Source organism: Microchirus variegatus (assembly GCF_963457635.1).
Source record: "Microchirus variegatus genome assembly, chromosome: 9".
Classification (NCBI taxonomy): domain Eukaryota; kingdom Metazoa; phylum Chordata; class Actinopteri; order Pleuronectiformes; family Soleidae; genus Microchirus; species Microchirus variegatus.
Window position 1 is genome coordinate 21,867,504 of NC_139810.1, and position 27,247 is coordinate 21,894,750.

Sequence of the window (27,247 nt, forward strand, 5' to 3'; positions counted from 1 at the left end):
TGTGCGTGAGGGTTTCGCGCGAGCCTGGCTAGTTGGCAGTAAGAGCTCCGCACAATGCTCTATCAGTGGGGATCATGGCTAAATTAAAAATGGCGGTTTGCTAAAGATCCCCCACTACACCCTTAAAAAGACACAGGTTTGTGGTCTCGCACTACAGTGACGGGGCGAATTGGTGTTCGTAGTTTTTTAGGGCGGATAGTGAGTTTTACCGGCTAGTCAAAACCCATGCCAGTTCCCTGGAAGAAGTATTTCGGCTTACCTCGGATGCGTGTTACATTCGCTTCTCCATCTTGCACTGGCGACTGGTAGGACAGTGTGGATCTCGCGAGAATACCTGCAGTTGCGTTTACCCAGGGCACTCCCTTGTAATCGTTGTAGAACAACAGTACTGGTGCTTTTTTAGTCTGGAGCAGAGCATAACTGGTATTTCCAGCTTCAACCGTATGTTTTGATGTGCACACGAAAGCACACAGCAAAATGTTGTTTGTGAAAATATAGTTTAATTCGGTTTAATATGAAAGTGGATCACAATTCATAGACAGCTGTAATGTAAGGATTGGACATTTTAATAACAAATGCATTTAGCCCCCCATTCGAAATGACATTTTAAATGGAGAACTGTAAATGTAATGTGAACTTAATTTTACAGTAATTTATACATAAAACCCTGAGAAAAACTGGACACAAGCTGCTGCACTGCACTGATATTGTGCTCTTACTGGAAATAGGGTAATTAGCTGTAGAAGCTGTAGATGTGTTTAATACAACACAAAATGATGAAAATCTCTGTGAAACTTTCCAATAATTAACATTTGTGAACGAAGTGAAAACCAAACTCTCCAGTCCAATGAAGTGAACAGAGCACTGTTCATTTGACCCATGAGTCATGCACTCTGACTTGGCGTTCCTCAAATAAATTCAATGAAAATAAATTTTGCCCAAGGTATATTTTATCTTTCCAGGTTGTACTTAAACACATCATGTTTGAAACACAATACACACAAAAACACAAGAGTGAATATCAACAATAATTAATATAAAACTAAATGGATGTTATTGAACAAGGGCATTTTTTTCCAGCACACTTGCAATATAATACTAACAAGACATGACACACCAAGCATGACAATAACTGCATACAAATATAAAAAAGAACTATTGAAGATATTTTCCAAATACAGAAATGTATCATGTACAAGTTATGTTAAGAAAGTTTTCAAAGTTTTTGAACTATAAAAAAAACTTAAATTACAACATATATTTACATAGAAATTCATGTTCTGCAACTGCACACATTTTCACACAATTAAATCTACATTTTGTGTTAACATTTTTTCACTAGTACATTTTGTGGAAAGCAAGCACATGTCTATATCTGGCCCAATGGATTATGGGATCTGCAGGATACTAATTTTTTTTTATGCTTTTCCAATGTAGCTATATAAATTACACATTTTACAAATATATACATTGTCAACTTAACCTTAAAAAACGTAAAAAGCCGAAGACAAAAATTAACGTGTTAGGTGGTTGAAAATACTCAACTCGGGACCAAAAAGATGAGGTGATAAAAACATACTACATTAAAACTGATTTAACGATTGCAAAGCATTGCCTTGATAAATAAATATGATAAATATAACTGTATGTTACCCTTGGCATTTGTTTACAGCTTCCTATTTGATGTATAACGCTTCATTGAATGGAGGAATATCAAGAGTGGCAAATTTGAAGCATTAATACATCTTCCATACAGGGTGCTGACCACTGGATTTTTGCAAAATTGTGTTAGGTGTAAAGATTGACATGCTGTGGATCTCACACCACACAAAAAATTGAGGTAAAATGAACAGCTAAATACAACATTACAACTGAATGACTGTGTGTTTTCTTTCCCTTTAAAAAAATTATGATGGACAGTATAATGTATTTGCATAAATACAGTCTCTAAAAATAGCAAAATCTCTAAACAAAAGAAACAATAGGTTTTGTTTATTAAGCTGGTCAATCTAGTTAGTTAAATCACTGTCAGCCTGTCATTTGAAAACACTTCACAATGTCCTGTTATGTGTGATTTTGTGATTTACCACAGTGAATGTGTGTCTAGAAGAATTCAGTGATTTGTTTACAATCAGAGCTGTGTCTGCAAATACCTTAATGCAGATGTAATAAAGTGGAGTGCTAAAACAGGCTTCTAATTGGGCCGACTACTTGGACAACACACAAAGAGGTTCAACTAAAATGAGAACAGTAAACAAACTTATCTAGAGTACAAAATATAGATTACTATTTGTATTTCCTTCACACCTACTATCACAAAAATGTTTTTTCTTCATTCCCATGTTTCCGACATCGCTTACAAGAGAAGTTTGCCATTGCGGTGAATTTTCAGAATTTTTCCAAGTCTCTGTTTTGCAGTTGCAAGTCCTTTCTTTGGACGTTTCCCTAAATTGAAAGGAAAAGAAAGGAAAAACAGATCAGAATTCCATCATAGAGATATGCAATTGTGCTTTCAAAGTTAGGACGCTCATGCTTACCTTGACCAACTCCCAGTGCTCCTTGGCTGGCTGAACTGGCAGGGGATCCACCAGGGAGAGAGCTGCTGTTTTGGGGAGACAGGGAAGGTCGGCGTGAAGTGAGGAACACACCAGGGGCCATGGCTCCACTACCTCTAGGGCCTCCAGAGCCAAAAGGTCCTGGTCCTGCTGTGTATTCATGGTCCAGAAGACTAGCGGAGTAATAATCCATCTTGCTCTCTGGGCTGAAGTCTCCTGAAGACTCTGGGGTAGGGGAAGGGGAAGGTGGTGCTGGCTCAGTCTGAGCAGGGGGAGGAGTGACTACTGGAGCAGGAGGTCGCTGTTTTTTTGTATACTTTCTTTTAGCAGGTTTTTGCTGCTCCTAAATCATAATTGTGAAAAAACAAACACACAAACAGTAATTATTTTTAATTTATATGATGCCGATACTCCACTTTATTCAGCAAGGGATGGATTTGAGTTCAACACCACAACACATACTTTTATGACCCTCAACTCACTTGTTGTGCTAGCTTGGCAGCAGCAGCAGCAAGACCGGTTTCCACAGATGCAACTCTCGCCCCATCCCTGGCTGGTCGCTCTTGTTTGGGAAGAGTGGGCATCACTCTGGCTATAAATTAGAAGAAATTAAAGATCAACCATGAAGAAAGAGTAAAAACATAATGACCTGCCCTACTGCTATGTTTAAAACAGGTACCTTTAGGACTCCATGGTGTGTCATCCCAGTTTTTCTTGCGCTTCATCTTAGCCTTATTTGCATGGTCCTCCTCATCAGACTCCAAAGATGGGTAAACTTGAAAATTAGATTACTACAATTATTCATTGGTTCAATAAAAGCTATAAATATAGTGTTCAAAAGGAGAAGGTATAAGTCAGAGTGGATTGCTCACCATAGTCTGAATCTTTAAAGCACGTTCCCAGAGTTTCTTGCTCATCTGGACTGTCCTCTTCACTAATGTGACGAGCTGGTCTTTTAATTGGCCGTTTCCCAGGCCGCTGGATGACAGGTTTCTTCTCAGAACTCCCCGTCTTTTTGACCCCTCCAGTCACCCACACAGCCTTGCCACCCTTTTCCTTGACCACTCCTAATCCCTCAGTCAGGCCTCCAGATAAAGATAAGGGAGATGAGGAGGATGAAGATGAGGAAGAGGAAGGGGGATTGGCCATGGAGAGCATACCCTGAATGGCATCACGAGTGCTAGGAGAGGCTGGGGCTTCCTCACTGAGAAGAGAAGAGTCAATCAATCATTTAACATCTGTAAAATATCAATCTTTATGAAAATGAAATAGGAGTGTTTAATAAATGAAATAAAGGAATCAATGGTCATCAAGGAAATCTAACCTCAGTGCTGAAGAGTCCAGACCTGCCACTTGCTTGCTGGCCTTCAGCAAGTCCAGAATGCCCCCTGCACCACTCTTCACTCCATGGGCAGCCAGTGCTTCTTCATCTGTGGTATAATCCTCCTAAGTACACATGAACAAACATGTTTATGTTACGATTGAACGAATAAGGACCTTGCACTGGGTATTTGTGTGGTAACTGAGTTACCTTATATATGCAACTACAGCTTAAAGATGGCATTCAGCATTTATAATTGGCTCCAGAAAATCTGACTAGTGTAGCCATAATGATCTCACCTCAATGTCAAAGTCTACCTCCCCAGGCTCTCTGATGCGATTTGGATCTGAACAAGGTTTGGCTCTTGGCAGCTTCCTAGGAAGACCTGTTGTACATTTAAACACAATTAGCTTAGAGTAACAGGGTAGGGTTTTTCATCTATGAAACCTTATTATCAGGTATTAACCACGAGCCCAAGAACCACATGAAACTACATCATTAACATATGCATTCATAATACATTTGTTTTAAGTCAAATTCTAACCACTTAGTTTCTTTTTCTTGCTAGGTCCAGGAGGTTTGCGTCGGGGAGGGGGTCTTTCGTCAATCTGCAACTCATCCTCAGACTCCAGGTCAGACAGACTGGATCCCTCCAAGGCCAGATGTCTGTAGCTTCCAGCACCCCCTGCACCATTGCTGTTGCCATCCTTCTTACTGCAGTCAGAGAAATGGCAGGTATGAGCCCTAAGCCTTGGTAGGACCATCTGATCACTAAAGTACTCGAAAAACACTTTGCTATAAAGCTTACCCTTTAATTTTCCCATTGGTTAGCACAAGTTTCAGTTTGCTTTTTTTTAGCTTCCCTTCCAATACTTCCAATGGCAACTCCGACTAGAAAAACAACATTTTCAAGCAAATATGAAGATGAATCATTCTGACAAAAATTTTTGCCGAGTTACTATAAAAATGTCCAAAAATTAAATAATTTCTGCAAATCCCATACCTTATTCTTGCTTTTCGACTTGCCAGGTTGAAATTTCTTGAGCGTATGTTTGGTGTGGATCTCGATGAGGTCAAGTTCTCCAGCCTCTGCCTTAAGCGTACCCTTTTGACTCTTATTCTTGTTTCCTGGGGGCCCAAGGCCCCCAATTACTTCTTTTGGCTTTGGTCCTTTCTTTTTTCCAGGGGGGCGTCCCGAATTCTGAGAGGCTGTCAGAGGAGCTTTAGAGAGTGGCGAGCCAGGAAACTGCGGTCCAGTGCGGCCAATGTTTTGCTGGAAGATATCCTGTGAAGAGAAAAAGTACTGGTGAGCTCATGAAATATAAAGGGAATGAAAACACATTTTAAGACACTAAAAACAGGGGAAAAAAAAAAAGCTAAAGATGCACTAACATTTCATCCGTTTACCTCAACCAGACGAATCTCTTTGGCCAGGTCCTTCACAAGTGTCGGAGTGCTGATGGTTTCTGGAATCTCTGCTTCATGCTCTGCTAAAGCCTGAGTGTACAGCAATAAAACTCATTCATCTCACAGAATATTTAGCAGAATTCGATTAACTTGGTACAATAACAACAAATAGGAATACAGCTACCATGGCTCTGTGAAATTCTAACAGAATCCATCTAGAAGATCACTAATATCTTATTAGTTTACTTGGTACAGATCTTAAATTTTTTTTCATTCTTTGTGAAAAGCAAACATAACCAGGTTATGGCTTTATTGATAATGTCTTGGGAGAGCGAACAGTGTTTGATGATGTCATATGCATGTGGGGGTGTTCTGGTGAGTTTTATTGGAGAATTAAATGGCAAGTAAATAGTATGTAGTAAATGTGGTGCAACTGTTAAACATAAATGTGGTTTTATGTAATAATTATAATTTTGCTGTTACACCCCTACTTAATTTGTTGGAGATTGAAAAGTGTAAGGTGCAAAATCAAACATATTCCAGCAAGCTAACCTCTATAATAGTCTATGGAAGTAAATGAACCAAGCAATGATCTAAAAAACAGAAATCAGTGAAACACAAAAATGTAAAGACAAAATAATGAGCTTTAACCAACCTCTTTACGGGTCCAGCTGCGGAACGCATTGTTCAATGCTTTAGCCCCATGAACAAGATAAGTGGCAGGGTGTCTGCGATTTTCTCTCAATCCTGTGAGACAAAAATCACAATGTTGACAATATCACAGTGAGACATCATTACCATTAGCCAATCCACATAAAGATATAAAATAAACCAATTTGTCCCTCACCTCTGAAGGTGTCAAGAAGATGCTTTCCAACATACCAGCACACAGTCTCAAAGTTGGGAAATCTGAACAGGTCTGCTGTGCTTAATCTCTTCTCTATTTCATATGCTCTGAAAGTAACAACACAACACAGACAAAATGGAACAGACATGAATAGTTATTATAGGTCTCCAAACAAACATGAATAGTAGCTATCATTGAGCAATACCACAAAGACTATAAGCTGCTACTACTAGTTTAGTATTCATGCTACCAATAGTTTCCCACTTAACAGGAAGTGAAAAACTAATAGAAGCACTCTAATGTGTGGGTGACTGGCTGTGATAACACCAGTAATGCACATAACGGTTTCATTAATAGCAATTTCTGTCCAAAGTTTATTTTTATAACACAATTAAATAATGTTCATGACAGAGTTTCTTTGCATCTCTTAGAACACAAAGGGGACAACGTTAAATTGAAAATAAAAGACCATTTCAGTCAGAAAGCGCAATGATAAGATTAACAGTCCTGAAAAAACTAACCGCAGCTGCATGTCAATGTTGAGACTATGCAAGAAGTTTCCTCCAAAAGCCAGGCAGTCCACTGGAGTCAGGACAGAATGAATCCACCCTGAAAGACATAAAAATGATAGAAGCTTAAACACTTTTTGATTCAGAAATGTCCAACTATCACAACACTGCTAAAAAAAAACATCTTCTGTAACTACAAACACGGGATGAGACATTTCAAATTACCTGTCGGTATGAACAAGGTGTTTCCTTGTTTGACAGAGCACTTGTAACACATATCAACCTGGTCTCCAAAGAACATCTCATTTTGGTTTGATGAAGAACTCCACCTCTCAAAAAGTGCCAGGTTAGCTGGAGTGGGTGAAATCAGGTAGAAGATTTTCTCGCCCTGAACAGACAGAGAGACAATAGTGCGATTAAAATAATACAAAAATACTAGTATTTGAAAACAAATTAACACTACAAAATAAATTCTCACCCTCAAGACATGATACCATACTGAGGTACCACCAAAGTCAATGTGAAAGTCTGTGTAGCTATCCTTCACTCCCATTAGACAGTACTTCTGCACATTGGGACGTTCAAACACAGACTCCTCAGGCCAGAGATTTTCCACCCATGACAGTTTCCTCACAATCTTTGGAGTCTCCACCAGGTTTGAGAGCCTACAGAAAATCCAAGTTTCGTCTTAAATCTTCATCACAGCACAACCTTAACACAGTTTGATTTGAAATATATATGGATCAACTGAAAACGATAGGAGTAACATTAAAGTCAAACACGACACTGGATCATAAGGACGAAGTGAAGTGTCTCAAGAATATATTTGCATACCTGGTTTCGGAGAACTCCAGGCTGATGACATTGAGCACTCTGTCTCTGTTGGGGCTGTTGTAATATTCAATGAAGTCCCCCAACCGCATCTTCATGTCACATTGCCGTGACACATCAATCACATCTATCTCTTTGTCTGCTCCTGTGGTCAGAACATGAATGATAAATATTAATGACTATAATGATTAATTTTAACTGTATGCATTACAGTACAGGAAGAATCAAAACTTTACCAATGTAGTGCTCCACATCACTGACGCTGAATGATGATGGAGGAAGTGTCATGCCTAGCCCATCCCGTCTCAGCACCATGACAGGTACACTGAATGAATGTTCTTCTAGAAACTCCACTGTAAGTTGGGCCCCAGATGGCTTGAGCAACACTTCATCAGCACTGCCAAAGGAACACAGGGACAGACAAATGCAAAAAAAAAAACTGAGTCTCTATTATCCTGGGACAATCTTTTTCCATTTACAAGAAAGTGGAAGAGGCTTTTGGAGACCTTGGGAAGGTGCGGCTCCGTAGCTCCCTAACAAACTGTGAACTGCCGGTCTTGACGGGCTGACTTGGATTCCGTCCTACTGCAGCACCACCATCTGTCTGCTTATTCCCTCCACGGCGTTTACGCGCTAAGAAAGGGGAGATGTAAATATCAAAAGATGTATCAAGTAGTTCACATAATCTGACTCCAGAGTGGTATCTGGTGGCAAATGTATGCAGAGATAAAGGGATAAAATGTGCTTAATAATAGAAAAAGGGGTCAATACATTTGGACTTACTGACAGACGGCCCATGGGTAACCTGACAGTTAGGACAGTGGTACAGGTCAATCTCAGCTGCTTTGTCCTCCTCTACCCCAACACAGCTACAGAAAACAAAGTTATATCAGAATTAATTTAACAGTTCACATACAGGAATCATACAACTAAGACAAACACAGGTAGCAAACAACAACAGAGTCGATGCTTTAAAATTGAAAATGACCCACCTTCCATGGAACCAGTCTTGACAAATGTCACACTCGATCATGAAGCGTGTCACATCGTATGGCAGACGACACAGACAGTACACTGGCACTGATGCCATGCTGATTGTGTTTGTGTTAATAATCAATTACTATTATTAATGAGAAGATGTCACAACTTATTTAAGGGAGTATGGCGTATTCACTTAACTTAAGACTTAATTCATGGTGAAGAGAGAGAAATGTTTCTGTTGATATGAACTGCAAATCTGTCAGGTCCATTCACATTACTGCAATACAATGGCTGGGATTCACCAGATAACCTGTTGGGGAAAAAAAGGAAAACAAATCTTGTAAATATGACAATAACATTGGTATTTTGCATTTAAAAGCTCATTTAAACATAAGGTGAACCATAAAGAACATTTATCAGAGCAGTCACTGCCCTCAAAAAACCCTGATTCAATGGGCTCATGTCAGTGTGTTGTTATATGTTTTAAAATTGAGCGTGAAAACGAATTTCCTCCACGAACCACAATAACCATTTATCCTTTATCTCTCTCTTGCTTAACTAATACAAGGTGGGAAAAACCACGGGCAAAGTGAGGCGCCAACACAAGTAGTTAACAAGATTAGTTAATGTTTCCTATTAGTTTATCACAATTACCCTTTGTAATATCCATCCTGAGAGGTAACCATCTTATATGTTATATGGATGTTAAAACAAGGGACTTTTCGATTCATCTAACATGGTGCCAACTAACAGGATGTGATAACTAATATTTGTAAACACCCTGCCGTGTTTGCCATGCTAGCTAAACACTGTAGCTAACCGAAGCATTTACGTGTACGCTAACATTTGTGAAATTAATAGTTCCAACAACACAGCTTTCAAAGTTAAACATAAAATGCTGCAGTATTTTGACACAAATTCATAATTTAAACGAGAAGGCGGCGCCGTGCTCGTTGATAAAATTGCTATTTGTCGCTGGCAACTCACCGAAATCTAGCAGCGGGAGGGCCAAGCACTCGAAAGCCGTCGTAATCCCTACGTTAGCCCGGGGTTAGCTGCGGCCTTATTATGCAACGTTAATTGTTGACAATTTGCTTCACCACATTATTGTTTATCGACTCCCTAATGCCCAAATATACAGGCCCGAGCCAACGCTTCAAACGGCACCAGACAAATAAAGCCTGCAGCGACCTAAACGAGCCGAATAACTGCAAATAGTGGCTTGTTTGACTGCATCAGCGCCATTTCAAAGGCTGCAGCGCCAGACCGTTGTTCGTCGTTGTCTGCGGTTCAAAAACAATAAAGTTGTAGCGAGTCAACTATGGAGCTACACTGGGGACAAAACGCACCGTGAAATCAACGCGGAAACAAAGTTACAGAGAAATAAGCCATTTAACTTCCAGCAAATTCACACACTGTATGTGCATATTCCTCGTTGTTGATTGGATTATTTATGTGGCGTTCCCATATTTTGTTCACTGTTATCTGTCGTGGAGTCTTCTTTTGGTTGTTAATTCATAAATCACAGTTTTGGAATCAATTCGTTCTCTGTCTCTCGACTACAAAGCATGTAACATAAACATTTAAAACCTAATATTGGGAATTCCTAGATATTCAGAAGCTATACATACAATTTGTTTTAAAATATTCAATAAAACAATACACACAATTATTAAATTAACACGTTTTTTAACTGCAGTTTGATTTGTCTCAGGTCTACAGTGCTCCATAGAAAATATTAATTGGCAAATGTGGCGATAAATTGGTTTGTAAATAAAGTTAATTTGAAGTATATACACATGTACATCCAAGTGGATCTTATTGGTCTTGTAAAGTCTGATGTTCTAAATCAAACAGCAAGTAAGTCACTGCAGTCATTCAAATTATGTCATAAAAAGAGCCACAATTTGATGTTTTACATCATTTATTTAGATTAGTAACAAACCATGAATAAAATCAACAGTAGAATTAGTCACAATTTATAGAGGCTAAATTACAGGAAACATTCCTTATATTTCTAGGTTCCTTTGTCCAAGTGACCTTTTAGTAGTGGTTTCTCGTTAAAGCCATTTGGGACTCCCCAGGTTTTTCATTTAGAAATTTACTAATAATATTATTAATACTAATATTTGACCTGCAGTCCAAAAGCCTCAGTCTTTCTGTTATGTACCAGCAGGTTTCATGGTTTGAAACAAGAAATAAGACATTAAAAATGACCAAAGATTCTTTGAATATAATCTAAGATGACTCAGAGAGGTATATCGAGGAAGGGGAATCCCATGTAAACAGCAATGGTAACCTGTGTTTCCTACTTTCAGTTAACCTCTGGGTGATAATGCTGAGAACAAATGTATACAATTTGTACAACCCCATTTCAAAATACAAAAATAATCTTTATCTTTTAGATAATGTTTTGGTAACACTTCAAGGACAAAGCCAAGCTTCACATCATAATCAAAATGCTTTAGCTTGTGGTCAACATGTTAGTATCAGACATGACAGCACAGTAGCTCACCTTCAATATTAATGACATACACTGCTGTGAAAATGCGGGTTGTTGTTTTTTTAAAAAGCAACAAATACAGAAAACCGTTGTTATACGCTATGCAGTTGCAGTTTGCCAACCATATCCTTTAGCATTAACCAGTCCTTACCCACCACTGATTTAAATGTCTAAGACTTACATTAACATCCTGTACACTCTCCTGTTTTCTGTGGCACACACTCTCTTCATCATTAATTAAACTGAAATGCTACTTTGACTACAGGCTAATTTGTATGTCAAAAAAAAATGTTAAGGCCTGACTATCAATGGTCAAATGTATGTATGGCTAAACACACTGATAACCCAATAAAATATACAGTACAGTAATATATCTGTGATATATTACCCCGTTCATTTCTGTGACTAAAAGTGAAGTGAGTTTATTAACAGAGGAATGCATAAAGCACACGTACGGCCCACAGTTCAGCTTCTGACAGACGTCATCACACAGACAATCTGTGGTTGGAGACTAAACAGTTAACTGAAATACAGAAAACGGTACATTGCCGAAACAACAGTGTTGGAAAGCAAGCTGACAACCGGTATATATGGTCTAAGGGCTCACTTGAGGGAACACGCTCAGGACGTATAGGAGAGCAAACAGCACAGTGATGTTCGAGAGGCCGCTTTGAGTATAACAGGTGCAATTTATGATGCACTCTTCCATGAGACGATCATCAAAAACACTGTCTCGCACACAAAAACGAACAATCACACAAGTTTTTCAAGGCATTAAAGGATTTACCTATATGCCCCCCCACCCCATCTTTGACTTGGCAGTTGTCTTTACCTCAGCATGACACGGTGATGTACTTTGAATTGCGGAGCTAAAATCTCAAATGACAAATGTGAAAGCAGGTCATCCTGAATGCACATTTACTCATGACTGAACAATTTTCTCAGTAGGCTACCAAAAATGAACATGAGATGAATGAATATATAGCGAGTGCAGACAGGTTTGCACTCAAGCAAGTCATTTAGTCATGCAGTCTTGGGTTGAGTCGACCCAGGTATCCACTGAACATAGATGGTATATTTCAATTAGCCATCATATCAATACTTTATCTGAATTTATATTTATCTGATTGTAATTAAGTCTGCTTCTAGGTAATAGACATGAAATAATACACATGCTGTATGGTGCATGACACTAACAATGTATTTGGTCATATTATGGTAATGATGGTATCCAGACAACTTAACTGTGCTCTGTTGTGTAACATGCTGCTGTTTAATTGTTTTCACTGCCTATTTAAACACCCTGTGTTGTACAGTAGGCCTGCTTTTTTAAAAGATCATTTAAAGATCGTTAAAAAAAAAAAAGCTCAATGCGTCTGGTATTCATCGATGTGCTTATACAAAAATATCTTGTGCCTTACAGACAAATCAATACAATACATGCTGATCCATTTTGCTGACCATTGCTAATTGCACTTTTAAAATTGATAGTCCTTTCACCGTAAGCTTTGACAAATGAAACAACACACTGTCAAATATTTTGACCCTCTTGTCTCTGCGTAGGGAGAACTCAGGTCCAACTCTGTTGGCTTTGAAATCAAAAACATTACTTTTTAAATTGTGTCAAAGGACATCAAAGATATGTACTTGAATAATCCACAAACAATAACTCACACTCATAAATGCACTCACTCATACATTAAAGAGTTTAAACATCTCAACACCCAAACATACCACGATTCAGAGACGCCAGCTTTCCATATTATCTATCATCCCTCACATTCTCTCTTCAATTCATCCAGAAATACACTTGAACCCATTTATTCATTGTCGTCTCCTCATACATACACAGAACTAACACTTCAAATAGATCCACTTTACAACTTAGACGTTCAATCTCTTGCACCTTCATATTGACCTCACATTTCACCTCAATGTCATTTCTGTCCCAAAGAAAGAGTTGAGGTGGGGGTTGTTGGGTGAATTTTGGCACTGGAAGGTAGAGCAGCAGAAGAGCAAGAGGAGGAACAGGTGCAGGAGGATGAGGGACAGGAGCAGCATGTCCCCCCAGAAGCAGCAGTACTATCTGAGGGTGCAGTGGCACCACTGCCGGGCAGCAAAGATGTGGGCATTTGAGAAGGCAGCACTGGTTGGTTTTGAGGTGATGAGTGGGGCAGCTGGGTAATCGGCTGTGTCGGCGGTAACGACTGAGACTCTACCGGAGTTTGCATCTGGTGCTGCGGTATCTGCTGGCGGAGCGAGGGCTGCTGATAGGTTATCTGCTGGAGGGGGAGAGACTGATGGAGGTGTAAACTTGGCTGCATCTGTGGCACCTGAGCCGTTTGTGTTTTTGCTGGAGGTCCTGGAGAGGGGAGAGTGGACACGCTTCCTCCAACTGTGTAATGAGAAGGGGCTGCCACAGGTAAGCTGGCGGGGGTTGGAGAAGCCTGGAGGTTCAGCGGTGCTACTGGGAACCAACCTGGTGTGGCCACCTGTAAGAAATACAGTTGCGAGTACAAAAATCACGTTTGGTATTATACAGTACACCACTGTTCAAAAGTTTGCAGTCACCTATACACTGATTTCCATTAAAACTCACACTTTTATTCAGCAAAAGAGTTGCAAAATGCATAGAAACTATAGTCAAGACATTGACAAGATTAGAAACAATGATTTTTATTCAAAATAATGATTTTGCTTTCATCAAAGAACCAGCAAAACTGTTTTCAGCTGTGCTAACATAATTGCACAAGGGTTTTCAAGGGTTTTCTAATCATCCAATAGCCTTCTAACGCGATTAGAAAACACAGTGTACCATTAGAACACTGGAAATGGGCCTCTATACACCTATGTACATATTCCATTAAAAACCAGTCGTTTGCAGCTAGAATAGTCGTTTACCACATTATCAATGTATAGAGTGTATTTCTGATTCATTTGTTATATCCATTGAAAAAAAGAGCTTTTCCTTCAAAAATAACGACATTTCTAAGTGACCCCATACTTTTATACATCTTATATATACTGTATATATTGATGTGAAGTCTTCTTACCTCAGTCGAAGGACTCCAGCCTCCCAACTCCTGAACCTGCTGAATCTGCTTGAGCTGATTCAGAGAAGGCTTGGCTGGGATAGGACCCACGGACTCCTTTGTCCAATTATCAACAAGTTTGTGCAGTTCATCTGTGAATGTGCTTTTTCTTAGAGGACTCTGATCTGCGAAAAATGATGAGCAAGGGTACATCAAACTACTGAATTTCCCCAAATCCGATTGGTTGTTTTATAATTGATGCATTTTCTTTTCAACATTAAAAGCTGTGATACAGTGTATGGTTCACCTTCATATGTATTATTGGATAAGTGTTCGCTGCGTGTTTATTTTATCTCTTTTGTAGCCAACCATACCTCTTTTAGCAGGCAGTGAAAGTGGGTAGTGTGCAGGGTTGCAGTAGAGGGGCAGTCGATTCTGTTCACCACCTGAGATACTGCTTGACTGTTGAATCCCTAAATGAGAGATGAATGGCATAGTTGCAGATAGAACGCAATGAAACAGATCGGGGAGAAAGAAGAACATGGAAAACCTTACCAGAGTGTGTGACTCCATTGTTATCCAAGTGAGAGTGAGGTCGGGGCCGGAGTTTGATTTTTGCTGGCCTGGGCCTACGCGGAGAGACGACAGGAGCCATGGGAAGAGGAGGGTTCAGGGAAATGCAGGCAGGCAGACTCTGCCTTTGGTCTTTGAGAGAACGAAGTTGCCTGTAGAGTTCCTGCAGCTCTCTATTCTGCTGGGTCTGAAGAGATACCACCTCTTTTATGTGCCTAGACAGGAAGAGAATACAAACAGAAGCAAAAGTTTGTATCTGCTGCTCTAACAATTCCAAAACATGTCCTCTCACTGACTCACTTCTCTCTGAGCTTGTGTAGTTCTTTTCTCAGGTCTTCATTCTCCAACTCGCTCTCATCATCATCGCTGCTGCCCAGTGGCGAGTGGTTAGGTCCATGACCCCGAGACTGATGAGCCGACACGGGCATCCTTTTACTTTCATCTTTCTCCCCTTCCTTTAACCGAGACCTCCTCCTCTCCCTCTCCAAATGAGGAGACACTAGGGACCTATCCGTCTGCCCATCCTCTTTCTTCACCTCTGCCTGGGTTACAGAGAAGCGTCCCACTTTCCTTTGAGTGCTACCATGGCCTGATTTTGCATCCTTTGGAGGAGAGGTCTGGAGTACTGGAGTTACCTGATCGCAAAGGGAGAGAGAAAAAAATCGATGTTTGTGAACAGTACTGAAGGTTTCAGGATTACTTAAAACTCAGTACTCTTCCTCCAACCTGGAATCGTCCTTTGCGCATCTGAACTGGATTTAGGGGTGGCACCTCCTTTTCCTCCCTGAGCGCTTCGCAGGTGGAATGTCCATCTAATAAAGGAACGGGGATGAAAAACAAAAAATGACAAGAGACAAAAACACAGAGAGAAATATAAAGAGTACATGAATGACACACAAAAGCAACAGACACAGAAACATGTACGAGAAAAAGAGACACGTAGATGCACATGGACAAACATGGGGCACGGACATGAAGGCACAGTGTTAGAAATCACTCACAAATGTCACACACACACTATCAGTGTTCTTACTTAGATCACATGTGTTAAGTCTATGAAAAATCATGCAAATATATCCTGAGATCAGTGGCAGTCTTTGACTAAATTCTAAATAATAAAGCTTTTGTGGAAGTGAAAATGCACACTTAATATAAATGCATTATGGGTTTGTTGGAAGGAGAGGGAAATACAACATTTAAGGAAGTCGTTAAACTAAGAACAAACAGAGAAATGGCAATTTACAACAGTTTAGTTCCACCCACCCAAGTAAGTAGCACTCTCTCATTCTCACCGGTTCACAACTCACTCACTCAACAAAGCCCAGATCCACAGTGATATTGTGCAGTGTTAGATGTGGAGTATTATGCATTAACAAAGTGTGCACATGGATAATTACTGAATAAATAAAGACCACAAACAAAAAAAGCAGCCTGAAACAGGTGTTACTTACAGGAAAGTATCCATTATTAGTCACTGGTGTGAAACATAACGACATCTAAGTGACACATATACATGCAGGATGACTGGAACACTTAGAACAGGGTGATAATGAAGCTTAGCTGTCAGAAATGCCAACCCATACATGACAGGGTCTGACTTACATATAAGGCTCCTAATAACTTTTCCAACAAATACTCCAATACTAGAAATAATAATGTTCCATCTTAATCTGGCTATAAAAATAATCCTCATAAATTCCTATGCCACAACTACACCATGTGGCAGTGTCTCATGGAGCAATGCTGTGTTGTGTGAGCTGCACACAAATACTCTGAGAAGCAAGCAATTACATTACAAGTAGCTGAGCAACTTGGCAACTACAGAACGACATTTGTGTTATTTATGGCGTGAGTAACATGTTTCTTTCTACACTGAGCCAGCAGGTGGAAGTGAGAAGGTGAGAAGGTTGGTGGTGGCAGCACCCGTGTTATGTGAAGGAATATGTCCTGGGCACAGTCACAGCTGGGCTTTGCTCCAGATGGGCCTCAGATATCTGATGCCAACCTCTTCCTACACTGTGCCAATGTCCTACCCTCCTCTACTCTCCAATGTTCACGCCCCTGGACAGTAACCCATGCAAAAAGAAAAATTAAATAGAGCAAATGAAATAGAGCAAAAAAAATCAATTCAGTCACAAATTAAATTAAATTAAATTAAATTAAGTTAAATTAATATTAAAGATGTCAACAATAAAATTACATGGGGACTACAGTCACATCACAGTGTACAGAAACATAATTATATAACTGTAAACAACAACATCCATTAGCATTAATAGTTATTAATTCCTGAGGGTTAAGCCAGTTATTATACTATGTTAAAGCTAGTACTAGATTAGATTTAGGTCCATGCCCCCAACATTCTCTCTCTCTTTCTCTCTCTTTCTCTCTCTCTCCCTTAAAGGACGCTACCTTGCTGGACTCTGGGCTTCTTGAACAAGCTGGCGGAGTGGCGCAGTTTGCATGCCCAGTTTTTGAATTTGCGAGTCCATGATTTCTTGCTAACAGGATTTCTGATACTAGGACATGTGAGGTTTAGGCCAAAATATCCACCTCCTACATTGTGCTGCTGCTGATGTCCATGCCGCAGGGGGATTGGTTGCTGACTGGGAGGCCACAATGCGTCTCCGGTGGCACTGTTGTCAGAGTGCGAGGGCACAGCCTACAACATTTGACACAGTTAAGAGTGGCATCATGGTATACAAACATATATAAAATGGAGAGACACTCAAACATGTAAACATTTCTCATGGACACCTGGAAAAGAACAAAGTGGAGTCACACTGACGCAGTAAAATTCAGTACAGTGTCATTTTAAATGGAGAATTGACTCAAAAACTCATCTGAAGCGTTCACTCACGAGAATGGTTGGTTCCCCTGGTACAGGTGGGCGCTGGGAACCAGCAGAGTCACCTTGATTAGGAGGCAGGAGAGAGGTAGGTGGAGTCAATGCGGGAGAGGTGGAGGACAGAAATGGGCCAGGCTGCTGCTCCACTGGACCGAGCCCTGCAGAGTTGGCCACTTCCATGAAAACATTCTCTTCTCCTCCATCCCCTTCTGGATCAGGGGAGGTAGAGGAGGAACGGGAGGTGGAAGAAGAGGTTGTGGAGGATGAGGAGTGGGGGGAAGTATCTGATGTGGAGTCAAGTGGGGGGAAAGACATGTGGTGGAGTGACTGCAGCTCAGAAGACTCGTCTCCACCTGCTGATGTGGAGGCAGCTGATGTTGGGCCGGAGGCGGCTCCTCCGACCAACGCTGCCCCACTGCTGTACTCCTGATACAACAGGTTCCTCAGCTTTTCATCCAGAGTCTTGATCCGGTTGTCTACAAAATCAATTTTGGGAGGGCCTTCACTGTCTGACTCAGCAACAGAGGACGGCTGAGCAGGGGATGGCGTCATTGTTAGGGAGAGAGCAGGTAAAGGCCCCTCAGCACTTGACAGATGGAGAGGAGGCAGGGAAGAGTCAGAGGAAGGGTGGAAAGGGGCAGAGTAGCTGCCAGTGTCTTCGGTGACACTTGTGTCTCCTGTCGACACTTCCGACTCTGACATCTGTGATGACGACTGCTTCTGCAGTGGAAACTGCGGCTGTGTCTGGGGTGTTTCCATGGCTTTAACAACCTCCTGTTGCTTCTGTGACTGCATCTGTTGTTGTGTGTGCTCACCTGTGCTTTGAGTTTGCTGTTGTGGTGCAGGTGTAACATTTAGCTGTGCCTGTTGTTGAATAAACTGTTGATTCATTGACAAGGGCAACATTTGGCCTGGATCTGGCTTCATTGACACAGCACCCATCAACAGTTGCTGCTGCTGCAGCTGCTGCTGCACCATTTGCTGCTGTTGTAATTGTATCGTCTGTTGCAGGTTTAACTGCTGCTGCTGCAGGTGATCAATGTGGGCCTGCTGCTGTGACACCACAGCTGCAAGTGGTGCCAAAACCTGCTGTGCTACCTGCTGCAACTGCGGCTGTTGCAGCAGCTGTGGGCTACACTGTGTTGTTTGCTGTTGAAGATTTGTAATTTGGGCCTGCTGAGGGGCCACAGGTGGCAGAAACTGCTGCAGAGGGACAGACTGTACCACCACCTCTGTATGACTTGGTTGAGGCAGTCCCTGCACCTCAGCCAGCTGCTGCTGAAGGGGTATTTGTTTCTGCATGAGCTGCTGCTGCTGTTGTTGTAACTGCTGGATTGACTGTTGCAAGGCTTGTTCCTGCTGCAGTTGCATTTCTTTGTAAAGTTGTTGTTGTTGCTGTTGTTGCTGTTGCTGCTGCTGTTGTTGTTGTTGTTGTTGTTGTTGTTGTTGTTGTTGTTGTTGTTGTTGTTGTTGTTGTTGTTGTTGTTGTTGTTGTTGTTGTTGTTGTTGTTGCTGTTGTTGCTGTTGCTGCTGCTGCTGCTGCTCAGGCTGCACTGACTGCATGTGTTGCAGAGCTGCTGATACCTGCTGCTGTACTGAAGCCTGTAGCTGTGGCAAGACTGATTTGTCCACCTGGCTAAGAGTCTGCTGATGCTCCATGCCACTTTGGCTTACTGTTGAGGCCACTGTAGCAGTAGGAGGGGGGGAGTGAAAAGAGGGTGAGGACTGGTCCATTGCAGACACGCATGACCTTGGAGATGTTATCACTGTGTCCCCTATCATTTGACCCACAGTGGAGCAGCCACTGCTCCCTGCAGCAATGAAGATATCACGAGCAACAGTGGTGGGTGTGGGAGACACAACAGTAGGAGTAGTAGACAAGGTGTGGAGGTTAGCAGCAGAATGCATGGTTAAGGATGAGGGAGCACTGGAAGTCTGATCAGTAGATGCAGAGGTGAGGAATGTCAGTTCGGAAGCAGTGATGGGGACAGGAGGATCGAGAGCGGAGGCTAATGCAGAGATGCTTCCGGGGGCAGTGGTGTCTGGGTGGGACATGGAAGCAGGGGCTGAGGTGGTAGAGTCTGGGAGGGAGGTAGCAGCAAGGGTAGGGCATGGGGGAGAGGCCATTCCACTCAAGGACTCCAGACTTTGTGATCCTTCACTTTCTGCAGCCACAAACAGTAATAAATATGGTTAATTTTTGTTATGCTGTTAATAAGCCAAAGGACTGAACGTGGCTTCAACAGAACTCACCTTTCTCTAATTCCGAAGAAATTGTTTCAGTGGCCTGGAGTGGTATGGCACCTCCTTGGCTGGAAAGAGAGTCTCTATGGCGGATTGTCTGGTTGATGAAAAAGCGCCAGCGTCCCACTGGAGAGGAATGGGGCACAGATTCTGCTAAGGGATCACAAAGATGCTTTACTATTACATTTAGAACAAGTTAAATTACAGTATGTGCAGAATCATATGTCAAATCACCTGCTGAGCTAGTGGGTGTGCTCACGTGTAGTTGCTCAGTAGATCCAGTCTGTCAGAAAATACAACAATTCTGAATCCTTAACTACATCAATTACATTATTGTTCAGTGTTCAGTGAACAATGACAGAAAAAAGGAGAGAATGTGATAAATGAGAGCACAAATGAGTCAACATACCTGTAAATGTGTTTGGAGAATTTCCTGGGCTTTTTTAACCATTGTTCGAAGCTCTTCAACAAATGTCTCTTTCTCCACACCAAGGACAAAGTCCTCTTCCACCTACAGACAAAAGACATCCATAAATACATAGAATGTTATTGCTGTTTTATTGTGGTTCTCGTTTTTTATTTTCTGTGTCCATGGGAGTTCTGAAAGGTGCTTATCAACAAAATTTATTATTATTATAATTATTATTATGTCAGAAGGTGAGCAGTTTACCATGCAATCTGCTATGTCCTCAGGTGCATCCCCTTCAATGTCAAATTTAAATGTCACCATCTTGTTGCTATGGGTCTCCAACTGGCATTCCACCATATTGTCCCCACTGCTGGACACCTGCAAACGACAAAACATATATATATGTATTTGTTATTAACCTTATTTATTATGCTCTCGTGGAATGGAATACATCATCAATATAATTTTTTTGCCAGTTGTTTTTACATCTACCTGGAGCATGCTCAGCTGAAACTGATGTGACACTTTCTCAGTCCTCTGGGAGGAGGATCTTCTTTGAGTTTTTAATTTTTCTAATTTGCCATTGGCCAAGAGCTGAAAAGGTTCTTCTCCATTGGCTGGGACAGATCTGTGGGCGGTGAGGTAGCAGAACAATTACATATCATGATAACGGTGACTAAATCTATGACAAAGACTAGGTATTTCAAAAAATAAGCTACTCTTTTGCCATCTCTTCAAATAAAGCAGTGGAAGATGACTAGAATGAGAGAAGTGTCAGTTCAAATTGGAGATGTGTAAAGACAGTTGAGAGTGAAGAGGAAGCTGACAACAGACTGCTACAGACATGCTAGTGTGGATACTTAACTTTTCTCTAGAACAGGGGAGCAGCATGAAGAATTGCAGTCAATAGTGACCGACACTCTCTTTCTCGCTCTCACTCATTCATTTCAGTTGATATTTCAAGTATACATTACCATTCAAAAGTTTGGGGTCTTATTTTTTTGAAGGAAAAGCATTTTTTTCAATGAATAAACAAATATACATTGTTAATGTGGTAAACGACTATTCTAGCTGCAAACGTCTGGTTTTTAATGGAATATGTACATAGGTGTATAGAGGCCCATTTCCAGCAACCATCTCTCCAGTGTTCTAATGGTACATTGTGTTTGCTAATCGCGTTAGAAGGCTATTGGATGATTGGAAAACCCTTGAAATCCCTTGTGCAATTATGTTAACACAGCTGAAAACAGTTTTGCTGGTTCTTTGACGGAAGCAAAGTTTGAAGGGCAACATTATTATTTTGAATAAAAATAATTACTTCTTATCTTCTCAATGTCTTTGACAAGAGTCAAGAGTCTCTTTGCAACTCTTTTGATGAATAAAAGTGCAAGTTTTAATGGAAAACACAAAAAAAGTGTTGTATATTGTATAGGTGACCCCAAACTTTTGAACGGTATTGTATATATTCACTTTCTGCCAATAAATCTTCCTAAATTGTACACACTGGACCTTTAAACTGCTGTCAGTAATATCAGCTTGAGGCTAACTTCCTGTCTGTTGAATCGCTTCATTGTGGAGTTCTGGCTCCTGATTGGATAAAGTGTTGTGGGATGCTCAAAACGTGTCTCTCAGATTTATTTGCATAACTAAATCCTACACACGGGACCTTTAAAGAGCATATGCTACAGCTCCAACTCCAGTTAACATAATGATTTATTCAATTATTTCGATTGATTTCGAGTGACGCTGTGTTGAGTTACATACCCTAAAGAAGAAGGACGCTCTGACAGGTATGGGCCATCCTGAAGAGTAACACACATACAAACATAAAGGAGTGCACAGAAAAAAATATTATGTAATCATGGATAACATGTCATTCAATAACCTATACTGCTCTAAGAATATACATCTTTGAACAAGACTTTGTTAATTTGAACCAAGAAGACAATCAACAGATATTTGCAATGATTAGATTAACAGATCAAAATTAGCAGTACTATCAGTCATTCTGCCAACAAAGTCAAACTATCACTAAAATAATACATCAACATCCATTCTTCCTGTACCTGAGCATTGCCCAGCAGGGAAAGGTCACAGTCTTGCAGTGAGGCTCGGGGCAGTTTGGGGACATTAGAATCAAGCGATTGCAGAGTAGCGGCAGGCGGAGGGGAGGTGGGGATAAAGTCGGCCGGTTTCGGTAGGGTTACCTGAGCCACTGGTGGAGATGTGGGTAGCTCTGGAGCAGGGGCAGCAGCAGGATGGAGGGATGGCAGAGATGGTAATGTTGTTGAGGGAGATGAGGTGTGAGAGGGACTGAGGAGCATTTGTTGAGCGGGAAAGACAGCGTTGGTCAGAACAGACTGTGTATCAGTAAGTGTCTGAGAGTGTGTTTGGGCCTGTGTGTGTGTGTACTCTGGCAGCATCTGGTTGACCTGGTGAGGTGGAGACTGAGCAGGACCTGTCGCTAGATGACTATACAGGGGAAGCGCAGTGTTCTGGGACTGTTGCTCGGCCACATGACTGGACACTGTTTGTGTGGGTGAATGGGTCACCAAATGTGAATGATTTGGACACTGTGGAAGAAGCTGATGCTCATCCAGGGGAATCAAAACCTGCTGAACAGGTGCCGCAGTGGCCTGTAACAGTAACTGAGCCTGTGGAGGAGGTGGAGCTGGCAGTTCATGCACTTGAGGAAGATTGTGCAGATGTTGTTGGTACTGCTCTGTGGACTGAGGCAGAGCAGTCTGTGAGATGGGTTGAAGGGCTGATGGATCGGTAGTACATCCACGGGACTGCGGCTGAGCCTGAAGAGCTTGCGCTGGAATATAGGCTTGTCCAGCTTGCTGCACAGGATGAGGAATGGCAGTAAAGTTTGCCGGGCCAACTGTGGGAATTAAACTGTCTGTTTTTGCAACACTGGCTGACACAGAAGAAGGGATCATCTGTTGATACTGCAGTACCGGCTGCTGCTGTTGTGTAATATGAGTTATGTCCTGTTGTACAGATGGCATGGCTTGGTGAGCTTGAGTAAGCTGTGTGACATACTGAGGTGTCAAAAGTCCAGCTGCAGCCTGAGCATGCACCTGACTTGGTGACTGGTCTTGAGTTTGCTGCTGGAGCTGAGGCTGCATGAGTCCTGGCATTTGAACATTTTGCTGGAAATGAGACTCGTGTTGGATTTGACTGGGAGTTGAGGCAACTGCAGCTGGAAACTGGACAGGACCTTGATTTTGTTTGCCTGTCATGTCAACAACTAGGCCCTGGACGTTGGATTGCTGGGGCTGGGTCGCTGTTTGATTCAAAGATGGAGTCTGGATTAATGTCTGAGCAGCAGCTTGGTTCTGTGTTGGAGTGAGCGGTCCTGGATAATGTGTTTGCAAATTAATTTGCTGGGTCTGGATGAACTGACTCTGTCCCTGGACAACTGCTGCTGGAGGAGATACTTGATGCTCAGTCATAGCCTGAACTACTTGGGCTGGAGTCTGGGCCACAAAATGGACTGGGTTTTGGCCCTGGTTCTGGGGATGAGCCTCATTTTGTCCTTGCTGGATGGCCATGGGAACTTGAGCCTGTGAGGCAGATGTTTGGTGCTGAATCACATCAGTGCTAACGGCTGCTCCAACTGGAATATGAGGTTCCATAACAGAGGTATGGTACTGCTGCTGGATCAATAATGCTTGCTGTTGCTGTTCTATCACCTGCTGTGTGAGGTAGGTGTGAGGTGTAAACTGAGAGGGGTTTATTTGTGGGATGCACACGTGCTGTCTATCAGTTGCTTGCTGCTGAATCTGCTGCTCGCTGTTCCTTTGTGGAATAGGGACAGTCTCTTGTTTTTCAATTTGCTGAAGCTGAGTTGTGGCCGTTTGCGGCTGATGCTCTCTGTTCTGTTGCTGCATTGGAGCATATTGCTGCAATCTCTCGGCGTGTTGTTGCTGTTGTAACAGAACCTGTTGCTGACGTTGTTGCTCTAACTGTTGTTGCAACAGAGTTTGCTGCTGTTGCTCTATTTGCTGCAGGAGTTTAATTTGTTGCTGCTCTTGTTGCTGTAGCTGCTGCTGTTGTAAAATAGCATTTATCTGAAAATGCTGTTGCATTAGCGCATGTTGCTGTTGTTGTTGTTCCACTTGTCGGAGTAAGGCTTGCTGCTGCAGTTGCTGTTCCTGCTGCTGTTGAGTCAGTTGGGGCTGCTGCTGTCTACATTGCTGTTGCCTCTCTGGTTCTTGGTGTGCTCCAGAGTGGTGTTGTCCAGTTTGCTGTGATAACTGGCTCTGCTGCTGTTGCTGTGAAGGCAACTGATGTTCGAGTTGCTGCTGTAAAAGTGCCTGTTGTTGTTGTTGCAGAAGCTGCTGCTGTTGAAGCAGCTGCTGCTGATCGAACTGCACATAGATCTGATGTTCCTCAAGTGGTAAAGCCTGTTGTTGCTGCTGATGGCCTAGCTGCTGTTGCTGCTGCTTCTGTTGTAACAGAGTTTGATGTTGCTGTAGTTGTTGCGATTGCATTGCGATCTGCTCGTGATGATCCCCCATTGACTGCCGTTTATAGGTCTGAGGCTGCTCTCCTGGCTGTGGTAACGACATAGCGTGTTGATCCATACCTGTTTGTGTAGATAACAGTTGCTGATGAGGAGGTGGCTGGGCAAGTTGAATGGGCTGCTGTATGAAGACCTGCTGCTGAGGCTCATGGAGATGTTTCTGGACAGCTGTGGCTGAGAGTCTTTGCTGCTGTTCTGTTGGTAGATGAGCGACACAAACCTGTTGTTCGAGCGCAGTGGCCTTAGCCTCCATTTGCTGTTGTGATTGCTGAAGTGTGGAGGAATGGGGATCCATCCCTATCTGTTGTTGGTGGACAATGGTCTGCTGAGGGATTATGGCAGGCTGTGTTGTCTGGAGTGCTGCCTGGGGAATGATGTCAGTAAGCGGAATGGGAGTGGAAAGGGGTTGGGTTTGCTGAGTGAGGGGCGATGCTAGTCCAGCAGGATCACTAACTGACATGGATGTGGTGAGAATATGTATGGGCGCTTGAGGGGAGACGGGGGGTATGTATGACTGTGAGGCGGGCATTGACCCATGTGGTGTGGCTGTTTGAAATGCATCTGATGGATATGTTTGTGACTACTCATTGATAGTGACAGAATGATTGTTGTTGAAAGAAAGGGGGAAAGAAAATAGTAGAAAACAGGTAAGAGTAAGCATCAGCAAGGGGCATATATGAACAGCACATTAAATTTTATATCGCAGGGTTTCCCAAAGAGCTTTATAGCAGAAGTGGCAAATCACCACAATTTACAACAATCATTTACTAATCTTAGAAGCAAAATCTTCACGTACAATGAGTGCAAGATATTTACTACAGCAGCACCATATTTACATCTCATAAACCTCTGCTAAGCAATATCCTGAGGGAAACCCTGCACAGCATACCATCAGATGGTCAGTCATAGAGGATTATGAGGAGGATTTGTGGCTGGGTAAATAGTTATTTGAGGGAAAGGAACTCAAATTATTCCATAGTAGCATGATAATAACTTTTATTCATGTATTCATTCATTCATCATCTACTACTTTATCCTCCTCGTGAGGAGGGTTGTGCATGGGCTGCTGGTGCCAATCCCAGCTGACATAGGGTGAAAGGCGGGCTACACACCCTGAACAGATCACCAGTCCATCACAGGGCCACATAGAGACAAACAACCGTTCACTCGCACACTTATGGGCAATTTAGAGTGTTCAATTAAACCGGAAACCAGAGTACCCAGAGAAAACCACACAGAAAGGCCCAGGCAGGGATGTGGACAAGTAACCTTCTTGCTGTGAAGCAACAGTGCTACATACTTAATCTATTTAAAATACATAATGTAAAACATTGTGGCCTCAATATAAATAGGACATTCCTTTTTGAATGAAAGTTAGTAGTATGACTCTTTTCACCTGAAAATATTGTTGAGGTACACATGGTGATACCTGTGCAACCATGGTGCCGAGTTGAAGAAATGTCTGACCAACAGGTCCTCCTCCACTCTGACCTAAGGACATGCTGGACATACTGATGCTCTGACCGAGAGGTACGTTTGGAACATTTCCATTCTCACCAAGGCAAGGGAACATCTGAGGATGAATAATAGATCATGAGCACTGATCAAAACTTAGTCAGTTTGGTATGGTGAATGAAGGAGGTTAAAACAACATATAGACATACAGATGTTGTCAGGGGGAGAGTCGTTTGAGTGTGGGTGTATGACTCCCTTTGCTGAGAGTATGCCTGGCTCTGCCCACTTGCATAAGATTCACAGCTGGCAGACCCAGTGCTATCACCTTGTGAGCAAAACACAATTGAACAAGAAAAGAGAAAAGTGTAAAAAAGGCTGCACATACTTATTCAGACGTAATAATTAAGTATTTTACAGTGTACTGTTCGAATAAATGTCTGGTGCATGAAACATCAGGAAGGTGCGTAATCTACCTGGCAGATTAACGGTTGTCCCACTGAAAATATGCTGCTGTCTGACGTGCTGATCCACTTCAGGCAGCTCCTCAGACTCCTGTCCTCCTCCCGTCTGCCCAGCAGCCACTGGCCCCAGTGAGGACGAGCAGGACGGATGAGGAAAGGTGTGCGATGTGAGAGAAGAGTCTCTTTTGTCTTCTAGGCCCCAGTGCTGCTGAAGGACCGGCTGCTGTCGACGCTCACGTGACTTTTTGATCAGACTGACTCTGTCCCGAATGGATTTTCCCACCACCTTGGCGTCACTCTCATGGAAGAAACCTGACTTCACCTGTGTGTGAAAGAGACAGATGCAAGCCATTAATGAATGACCAAAAATAGTTCAAGCTACCGTGACTTTGCTGATAAATAATCCAGATGATTTCCCTCAACTGTACCTTCTTTAAGTTTAAAAGTGTCAAAGTCTTTACCCAGTTTTCCCGACACCCACAAACTCCCATGTGCCCCCAGATCTCACCATCTCTAGAGCCACCTCCTCAGCGCTGTCATTCTCGAGGTCATAGCTGAACTCAATGGCCTCGTTGTCTTTGTGCTTCCCCTTCAGCTTCTTGGGCTCGTCGACCCAAATCCGCAGAGCCAAACAGTCCTGGGTGCCTGTGTCCTCCTCAGCGAGCTCCACCCGGACCCCTGTGTCTTCACCAAAGAAGGCATGGTTCAGGAGGTCTCTGATGGAGAGTCTGTCAAACAGG

The 27,247-nt window shown here is 42.2% G+C and overlaps 3 protein-coding genes across 4 annotated transcripts in view; all 3 read right to left on the reverse strand.

Moving 5' to 3' along the window:
* LOC310932201 (E3 ubiquitin-protein ligase HUWE1-like) overlaps window positions 1-287 on the reverse strand; it is a gene marked incomplete at its 3' end in the record, with an annotated part of 29,856 nt that extends 29,569 nt beyond the window's left edge. Inside the window, exon 1 of the mRNA XM_083895493.1 lies at window positions 260-287. The remainder of the gene's footprint in view (window positions 1-259) is intronic.
* Window positions 288-909: 622 nt separating this feature from the next.
* Window positions 910-9,620, reverse strand: phf8 (PHD finger protein 8). Of its 2 annotated transcripts, none has more exons than XM_083895062.1 (22): window positions 9,439-9,620; window positions 8,463-8,761; window positions 8,254-8,339; window positions 7,977-8,103; window positions 7,707-7,867; window positions 7,474-7,615; window positions 7,118-7,304; window positions 6,865-7,027; window positions 6,652-6,739; window positions 6,131-6,237; window positions 5,939-6,030; window positions 5,284-5,373; window positions 4,880-5,161; window positions 4,685-4,767; window positions 4,421-4,590; window positions 4,176-4,261; window positions 3,880-4,001; window positions 3,428-3,759; window positions 3,235-3,330; window positions 3,038-3,147; window positions 2,538-2,898; window positions 910-2,445 (listed from the first exon to the last, which is right to left on the reverse strand). In XM_083895062.1, the coding sequence occupies exons 2-22, from the start codon at window positions 8,558-8,560 to the stop codon at window positions 2,357-2,359; spliced, it is 3,072 nt and encodes a 1,023-aa protein (XP_083751188.1). In that variant the 5' UTR covers window positions 8,561-8,761; window positions 9,439-9,620; the 3' UTR covers window positions 910-2,356. The 2 variants fall into 2 exon arrangements, with proteins under 2 accessions (XP_083751188.1, XP_083751187.1); XM_083895061.1 differs by having other exon boundaries at window positions 8,242-8,339.
* Window positions 9,621-10,430: 810 nt separating this feature from the next.
* wnk3 (WNK lysine deficient protein kinase 3) overlaps window positions 10,431-27,247 on the reverse strand; it is a 43,319-nt gene continuing 26,502 nt past the window's right edge. Inside the window, exons 7-25 of the mRNA XM_083895614.1 lie at window positions 27,016-27,235; window positions 26,520-26,829; window positions 26,256-26,371; window positions 25,988-26,164; window positions 22,127-25,171; window positions 21,825-21,862; window positions 20,553-20,688; window positions 20,322-20,438; window positions 20,061-20,162; window positions 19,886-19,934; window positions 19,661-19,804; window positions 17,420-19,572; window positions 16,972-17,221; window positions 15,286-15,371; window positions 14,860-15,194; window positions 14,542-14,774; window positions 14,361-14,459; window positions 14,008-14,171; window positions 10,431-13,446 (exon numbers count right to left, since the gene is read on the reverse strand). Of these exons, the coding sequence (XP_083751740.1) occupies window positions 12,892-13,446; window positions 14,008-14,171; window positions 14,361-14,459; window positions 14,542-14,774; window positions 14,860-15,194; window positions 15,286-15,371; window positions 16,972-17,221; window positions 17,420-19,572; window positions 19,661-19,804; window positions 19,886-19,934; window positions 20,061-20,162; window positions 20,322-20,438; window positions 20,553-20,688; window positions 21,825-21,862; window positions 22,127-25,171; window positions 25,988-26,164; window positions 26,256-26,371; window positions 26,520-26,829; window positions 27,016-27,235 (8,329 nt within the window). The 3' untranslated portion in view covers window positions 10,431-12,891. The remainder of the gene's footprint in view (window positions 13,447-14,007; window positions 14,172-14,360; window positions 14,460-14,541; window positions 14,775-14,859; window positions 15,195-15,285; window positions 15,372-16,971; window positions 17,222-17,419; window positions 19,573-19,660; window positions 19,805-19,885; window positions 19,935-20,060; window positions 20,163-20,321; window positions 20,439-20,552; window positions 20,689-21,824; window positions 21,863-22,126; window positions 25,172-25,987; window positions 26,165-26,255; window positions 26,372-26,519; window positions 26,830-27,015; window positions 27,236-27,247) is intronic.